Source organism: Rutidosis leptorrhynchoides, unplaced genomic scaffold (assembly GCF_046630445.1).
Source record: "Rutidosis leptorrhynchoides isolate AG116_Rl617_1_P2 unplaced genomic scaffold, CSIRO_AGI_Rlap_v1 contig367, whole genome shotgun sequence".
In the NCBI taxonomy this organism is placed as follows: Eukaryota; Viridiplantae; Streptophyta; class Magnoliopsida; order Asterales; family Asteraceae; genus Rutidosis; species Rutidosis leptorrhynchoides.
The window spans coordinates 56,545-64,864 of record NW_027266605.1 but is presented as its reverse complement, the minus strand read 5'-3'; the positions used below and the strand labels follow the sequence as shown (position 1 = coordinate 64,864).

At 35.8% G+C, this 8,320-nt stretch overlaps 1 protein-coding gene across 1 annotated transcript; it reads right to left on the bottom strand.

Annotated features, from left to right (window-relative positions):
* Positions 1 to 2,245: 2,245 nt before the first annotated feature.
* On the bottom strand, positions 2,246 to 3,015 carry LOC139883201 (uncharacterized). The gene is made up of 3 exons (XM_071867410.1): positions 2,920 to 3,015; positions 2,618 to 2,754; positions 2,246 to 2,468 (listed from the first exon to the last, which is right to left on the bottom strand). The coding sequence occupies exons 1-3, from the start codon at positions 3,013 to 3,015 to the stop codon at positions 2,246 to 2,248; spliced, it is 456 nt and encodes a 151-aa protein (XP_071723511.1).
* Between the last annotated feature and the right edge of the window lie 5,305 nt (positions 3,016 to 8,320).

Here is an 8,320-nt window from a genome sequence, read left to right as displayed (position 1 = left end):
GCCTTCTTTACGGAATCATTAAAGCCGATGTCCCTCTTAAGATTAACTTGGCGCTGGACAAGTGTACATGAAACAAGAACATCAAACGCTTCCAATGTGCCGATAAATTAGCTTCCCTTTCGAGAGAAACTAATTAACAATTCTTTCTTATCATGCATGCATGTCATCATCTGCATGAATGCGAATTTGTTTCGTGTTTAATTTCTTCCCTTAATTATGCAATTTGCCTTTCTTTGATACTAATGAAAACAAGACAATACTAATGAAAACAGAACTGAAAACTTATTACCGAGTGAATGATAATCATATTTGTGCTGAAATTTGAATCTGATTTGAGACTAATTGTTGGTATCTAAGGTGGTTGGATCCTAAATAATAATTTAATTTCGATTTCAGTACTAAAGGTACTCTTAAATCCAATACAATCATAAAATAAAAGACATTTGAAACTGAAAAAATAAACGACGAACTCTTTATGAACAAATTAGTAAAGCTGTAGATTCAAATTTTTATATAATACTAAGAGCTCATAATCGAAAAGAGAAAGGTTAAGGACCTTATATACTGATCCACAACCTAATCTAGACATCAGAAGTTTGATTTATAAAATACTAGAAATGAAATTACATGTAGGAAAAGCAAAAAAAAAAGTACTTTTGGGACCACAAGGCATAAAATGCTAAAATCCTTAAAACGGCTGAGTTTTTTCTTGCTCTTCACTTCATTGGATTTCTTTTAGTCTTCAAAATGAGACTGCAATCAGCTGGAACATAAAGTTCACTTCATCTGCATCTGAACTTCGAATGTGCAGAAGAACACACATAACAACAAATAGTTGACTTTGTACTTGACTTTTGATTCAGTGCTTCAAATGACTTGGTATCAATGCAAAAATCTTTACTACACTACTACTGAAAATTTTTCAATTTAAACTTCTTCATTTGATTGATTAAAACTGAAACTAAAATTGAAATTGCAAAAGCTAAGTTAAAACAGCTACTTTGAGTACCATGATCATTTCTAAGCTCTTTCATCACAAGGTTTGTACACAAAATATCTTCACAGTCACCAACGTGGTCTTTCTGAATCAAAAAACCAGCCAAAAACAGCTTGCAGTAGAAATCCCCAATTTTGACAACAGCAACTCAGAACTCAAGTTGATCGAGCAGACATTTTATTCATTAGTAGATAATTGTTAATTGACTTCATAATCAGATTCAGAGCATCAAGTCTATCATAAAGGACCTTTGAATCATCAAAATTCATCAAGAATAGCAAAAGATAAGCTAACCCTAATTATTCGGAAGAAAGAGAAAGCTGAGCATGTAACAATAACCTGAAACCCTAGGAAAATTGGGACTTTTGATTCTGGAAAATTGTAGATGAATTGCTCGTAGAGGTATTGTAGCCGACATCTTCTTGAACCTTTTGGCATGTCGCTTGAGCTCCGACTAATCGTCGATTGCTCCATAGCTCGTCAATTGCGTTCTTAGTCGACGAAGTTGCAGAAAAGTCAATAGAGTCCCCAAGTTTTTTACAGAGTTGACAAGGTCCTCAACTTTTTGACGATGTGCAGAATCGTCCTTACCAGTCACCATTGCATAATCAACTTCAATCTGCTTTACATTGCCTCTAATCGACCCAGTCTTGCTTCCTTTTGCTTTAGGATCATCTAGAACACTTAGGAGATGCTTGACAAAAGCATTGATCCCAGTTTTGATGAATTTTTCCATTGATGACTTAGATTTCTTCTGCTGCAAGTTTTTGTTTTTCTTCTTTTTCTTTGCTTTCATTACATTTGAGCATACTTAGCCTTCAATCATGTCTTGGAAGACAGGTTCCATGAAGCAAGCCACTCCAACAGCTCCTCCTTTATTGAGTGGGACCTACACTCCTATCATCTTCACCAAGAAATCAAACCTCCATTTCTGAAGTGATTTTGTAAAGATATCTATAATCTGAAACTGAGATCTACATAGCACAATGTTGATAGCTCCCTTCTCCACTAAGTCCGTCACAAAATGAAACTTGACATTTATGTGCTTGGTTCTCATATGATCACTTGGATTCTCTGCCATTGCAATTACAGAAGAGGAATCATAATAGATAGTTGTACAATTGTTCTTCAATTAACTAATGTCCAATTGGACTTTGTTCAACCATTCAACTTGTTTTGCAGTCATGTTCAAAGCCACATATTCTGCTTCAGCTGTGGACTGTGCAATGATATTCTGATTCTTTGAACTCAAAGTGAAGATACCACTTCCAAAACTATTGCCTCTTTCAAACCAGCATAACTAGCATCACTGAACATCAATAATTCACTATTTCCACCTCTTTCAAACCAAATTATCAGATTGATGGTGTGCTTCACATATCTCAGAGTCCTTTTCAAATAAACAACATGTTGCTTTGAAGGGTTTGCATTAAAGCAAGCCATCATGTTCACACGATAAGCCAAATCTGGCCTAACACAAATACATAAGAGAACCTATCATGCTTCTATATTCAATAGAGTAAAATTCATCACCTGGTTTTATTGATTCCATCTTCAGCTGGCTCTCCATGGGAGTTGAAATTCCATTACAATCTTTAATTTGAAACTTCTTCTACATACTTCTTCAGATGTATAAAGATTCTAGCATCATTTTGATCTATTTCCAATTCCAGAAAGTACTTCATTTGGCCTAGATCTGTCATCTGAAACTCAGAATTCATCACTCTCTTGAAGTCTTCCACAAGCCTCAAGTTTGTCTCAATAATTAACAGATCATTAACATACAGAGAGCAAATGATCTTTGCTCCTCCTTAACACTTCACATATAGAGTGGCTTCACTTTGACTTCTCTAGAACCCTATCTGCAGCAAAGCTTTACGAGATTGTTTAAGACCATACAGAGCTTTGATGAGCTTGTATACCTTATGCTCCTCTCCTTTCTTCATAAATCCATCAAGCTGCTTTACATATACTTCTTCTTTCAGGACTCCATTGAGGAATGCACTCTTCACATCCATCTGATGTGCTTCCCAGTCATTGCTTGCTGCCAAAGCTAATAATATCTTGATTGTGTCCAATCTTACAACTTGATCATATGTTTCTTCATAATCAATGCCATATTCTTATTTGTATCCCCTCACAACTAGTCTGGCCTTGTCTCTACTAACACTTCCATCTGCATTCAATTTAGTCCTATACACCCATTTTATATCTATCACCATTGTGTTCTCAGATGGCCCGTCTACTAAAATCCAAGTGCCATTATCCACAATTGCATTCCATTCCTCTATCATAACTTGTTGCCACTCTAGATGCCTTTCTGCTTGTTTGTAGGTCCTAGGTTCAGTGTTTATAGTCATAACTTCTTCCATTTCTGCATTAGAAAAATCTTCAGCCACACAGATAAACTATAAAATATCAGGATCTGGAGTTGGCATTGGCATTGATTGTTCATATACAGTCTTCAAGTTTTTTCTCCTCTTTGGTTATATACCTTCAGGTGTTGTAGTGTCAATATATATGGCTTGTATGGATGGCTCATATGGACTTCCTTCATTGTTTGGTGACTCTCCTCCTAAATTTAATGGTTCAAGAATTGTATTTGTGTTGCTGGTTTCTCCTTCAGTCACAGGAGAAGTTAACAATGGTGTTGGAACATTGTTTTTTCCCCCCTGGAGTTGTAATTGGGGTACCTGTATTAAAATGGAAAAAAAAAAAAATTAGGAGAGACTGGTGATTCTTCATTTTCATATGAAGTTTCACTCATAATCTCACCAATAAGTGGTGGTTGCATCGGTGTCTCACATAAAACTCTCCATGGCTCGCTCACTATTAGTTCAATCCAGTCAAATTCAACATCTTCATCAAATTTTGCACTCATTGTGATTATCATTTTCTCTTTCACTGATTTCCAAATCCTGTACCCTTTAGTTTGTCCAGAGCTATATGCCATCATAATCCCTTTCACAGTCTTTTCTGACATTTCTTCCTTCTCTGCTCAGGAATATGTGCATAAGCAATGCATCCAAAGACCTTCAAATGATGCACTTTAGGCTTTACTCCAAACATCATCTCAAAAGGTGTCTCTCCTTTCAATGCTTTGGTTTGCAGTCTGTTTTGCGACTAGACTGCAGTGTTGCAAGCTCTGGCCAAAACTTCCTTGGAATGTTCTTGCCAAACATCATTATCCTTCCCCATTTCTACCATAATTCCGTTCTTTCTTTTTAAAACTCCATTCTGCTCTGGACAGTATGGAACTGTCAATTGCTGGAAGATACATTCTCTATCACAATACTCTCTGATTTCATTTGAGGTGTATTCTCTACCCCTGTCACTTCTAAGGCATCTCAGCTTACAACCAGCTTCAGCTTCAGCCTGTGCTCTCCACTTTTTGAACATTCCAAACACTTTATCTTTTGTTTTTATGAAATTTATCTAAAAATATCTGGTGAAATCATCAATAAATTCCAGATAATACCTATTACCTGCAACATATGGCATTTCAATAGGACCACAAACATCATTGTGTACCAGTTGCAATTTCTGTGTTGATGTCAAATAGCTCTATGGAAATGAAGCTTTCTAGCTCTTTCCCTTTGTACAAGCCTCACAGGCACCTTTCATCTTTGCACACAATTTTGGAATGCCTTGTACAACTTCATTCTTCTACATTGAATGCATGTTGTCTAGTCCTACATGGCCAAACCTTCTATGCCATAGTTGTGTTGTTTCTGCAATGTTTCGATAGAATGCTCTTTCTATATCTTTTATTCTAATCTTGAACATTCTGTTTATCTGAGGAACTCTGTATAGTAGTTCCCTTTCAAAATTGAAGATCAGACATTCTTGATCTTTAAAGTATACACCATACTTCTTTTCAAGTAATTGTCCTACACTAATCATGTTCTGATCTAATTCTGGTATGAAATAGATATCTTCCAGAATTGACTTACCAGACTTTGTTTCAAACTCCACAACTCATTTTCCTTCTATATGAACCACTTGTCCATTCTCAAACTTAATTGTAACTGTTACATTTGGATTCATCTGCACAAATACTTCCTCCTTCATTGTCATATGGTTTAAGCAGCCACTATCTATGATCTATTTGCTTTTCTTCTCTTCAATTTTATCCACATAACAACTTTCCAATAAAAAAGCACTCTCTTCTACTTGATTGTCATTTTTTTAGCTTAATTTAGAGGTTTCAACATCTTGGTTTTGAGTGTTGAGTGTGTTTGGTTGATTTGATGGTGTTCCAAGAATGGTTGAAGGGCTGGTTGGATTTGGATAGGTTTGGTGGTAGGCTATTTGGGGTACTTATGGATATCTTACAATGCTTTGAGGTGTAGAATAGTTCAACTGGTTCATTGGTGCTTGCTATTGTTGTATCTGAGGTACTGAAGGCCCGTAGCATAGTTTTCTTGGTATGAAGCTACTATAGATTACTGTTGTTATCCAAGTGGTGTGAACTGGACGCAATCTTTCATATTGTCTACTTTGAGTGTTTTGTTGATCATCACACCACTTGTTGTAACAGACCATATCAGTGTGACATTTTTTCCCACAATAGCTGCAAGTGGCCATTTCATGCCAAAAACAACTTGCTTCTGAATGATTGTGCTTCTTGCAATATCTACATTCTGAAAAGTTTCCCAATTTTGATGGTGGTCTTTGTCCCTGAAAATTGTTGAAACCTCTTCCTCTAGGCCTCCATGGTTGATTTTGTTGGTAAAACTGGTTTTGATATGACTGATTTGGTGGTCTTTGGTAGTTTGGATGGTAGGATTGGTTCTGGTAAGATTGGTTAGGCTGGTATGAGATATTTTGGTAGACTGGATAGGTTTGTGGCATTGCTTGCAGCAGCATTTCACTTGCAGGTGGCTGAGATTGGTTTTGTTGAGCTTGGTTTGCTTACAAAGAACTTTCAGGATTGGCTTCTTGATTCAGTTGAAACTCATTTGTTGGAATGGAAATTGGTGGAATCTGTGAGTGTCTGAATCTTTCACTTCTAAAAACTGCGGCTTCTTCTTTCTCCTTCTTGACTCCATACCTGTTCTCATGAATCTCCAAGGTATTGAAAAATTCCTCCAAGTTCACCAACTCAAGATCTTTGTTGAACTCTTTATCTAAACCAGAGATAACAGACTCAAATCTGCTAGGGACTTTCTCCATCAACCTATCTGTCAGACTCTCTTCATCATATTTGACATTATAAAATTTCATTTCCTGTAAAATCTCCATCAATCTAGTCCTAGCACCACTAACAGTCTCCTCATCTCTCATTTTGAAATCATAAAACCTCTTCTCTGCTCTCTTAGCTTTCATTCTTCTAGTCAGAGTTGTTCCTTCATATTCCATCTTGAGAGTATCCCATATCTCCATTGCATTTTTACAGCCAACTACCTTCCTAAATACAGTTAAGTCTACGACACTCCTTAATTAGATTTGTGCCCTTTTATCCCTCTCTAAATCATCATGTCTCCTGTTTCTCTGTGCCTCAGTTGCTTCCACTCCTATCGGCAACTCTAATACACCATTTTCTACTACCCCTAGACAACCAACAACTTCCAGATTATCTCTAGCTATGATAGACCACATGTCAAAATCTTCTCCCCTAAACTTCTCTATCCTAACACTGTCATTACCTGTATTAGCTGCTACTAACGCCATCTTCTCCTTTTCTTTCACAGATCCCAACAAAGTAACTCGAAGCTCTGGATACCACTGTCAGAAAGCTTAGAGACCCAAATCCCTTAGCAAGAGGAAGAAATGGATCTCTTAGCAAGATTTTTGAAAAATACTGTTTGGTCCTTGATTTTATGAAGAAGATGAAGTTCATGTCCAAAACTCTTGAAGTTGCATTTAGGTTCCTGTTTTATTACGAAAAACAGAGAGCTTTGGACACAAAATGATTTCTGGGTTATCAACAACTAAAAACAGAAGCTTTGGAGAGATTGTGATGCCATGAAACCTAAAAAAAATGATAAAGGACGAGTTTTTCATCAAAAACTAACACAAACTCATGATTAACGACACTAAAAATTTATTCAAAGCTAAAGTAAGAAATAAAAACATTAAAATAATAGTAATCTTTCCAGATTTGAAAGCACCAATAATTTTTATTAGAACCAAGTACTAAGTATCACAAGCTAAAGAGATAATTTTTATAGCTAAAATGACTTAATTCTCGCTTTTCTAAAGGAACCAATAGCAAACAAGATGTATTTCTAGCTCTAGGATATTGCTTGGGCATCACACATTAACTCAGCCGTTCATCACGATTTCCAGAAACTTTTCAGCATTTTTGACAGTTTAATCCCTGCGAAACTGCAGTTTTACATTTTGGTCCTTCTATTTTCTGCAGTCTTCAAAACAGTCCTTCCGTCTTCTAAAATAGATCGATTTTTATTTTTTTTAATGGCTTCAATCGCGAAACGAACTCTCCAACAGTTTCATTGTTTCTTCATTGGCAAATGCCTTAAGCAATTCATTACTATATATAAATGCAGCTCCTGCATTGTGTGTGTGTTTCACTTTTTAGTGAAGTGTGATTATTAATTACCGTGTAATAAGAAATGTGATTCATTGTTTTTTTTACTAAAGAATAAATTTTATTTCAAAGGATTTCGCGATGGTGACTTCTCCATTCATTCATTTTTTTTTCATCTACGAGTACATGTACTATATCTCAGATAATGTAATGGTGATGCTAACTAGGTTCGTAATCAAATTTGTACCAACCTGAGACTTTCAGTTTGGATCATGTTGTTAATTCGTTCGAACTCATAGTAAGATATATAAATAGGAAAAGGAACGGTTTTCAACAACAAGAAGGCAAAAGAATGCCACTACGTACAACCCGATCATATGAAATATATTGAATTTAGTGTCTTTTTCGTAAGACTTCTTTTTGAATAAGAATGAGACTTTTGTTTTGTTTTTCGTAAGACTTAGATCTCTTATTATGCACGTAGGAATGTTTACGATTTTTAATTATTTATCTTTATTATTTTCATGTACCAGCGTTGACTGAAATAAGAGAGACGTTGTTTATTTTTCTGATAATCGGCAAAACTGGAATTCATTAAATCAAAGCATCCATACGGACAATTAAAGTTCGCTACACCCTCAGGCAATTTGATATCCTTAAACAGGGTAGTTTAGCTCGTCTTCAGAACTTTTTGATTCAGCACTTTGTTCTTCTGAATCGGCATCTGGAGCATTGTTAGTATCTTCAGTGTGGTCAACAACTCCTTTTGCTTCAACTTTACTGTCATTGAACTTCCAACTATCTGTTTCATCAATTGACATGATTATACT

Bases quoted from the DNA above. Each gene is read 5' to 3' on its own strand.
- LOC139883201 (XM_071867410.1), bottom strand. From the start codon at position 3,015: ATGGATGTGAAGAGTGCATTCCTCAATGGAGTCCTGAAAGAAGAAGTA. The intron at 2,755-2,919 runs GTATACAAGCTC...TTAATTATTGAG, and splicing joins AGAAAGGAGAGGAGCATAAG to ACAAACTTGAGGCTTGTGGA. The intron at 2,469-2,617 runs GTATGTAGAAGA...TATTTGTGTTAG, and splicing joins ATCTTTATACATCTGAAGAA to GCCAGATTTGGCTTATCGTG.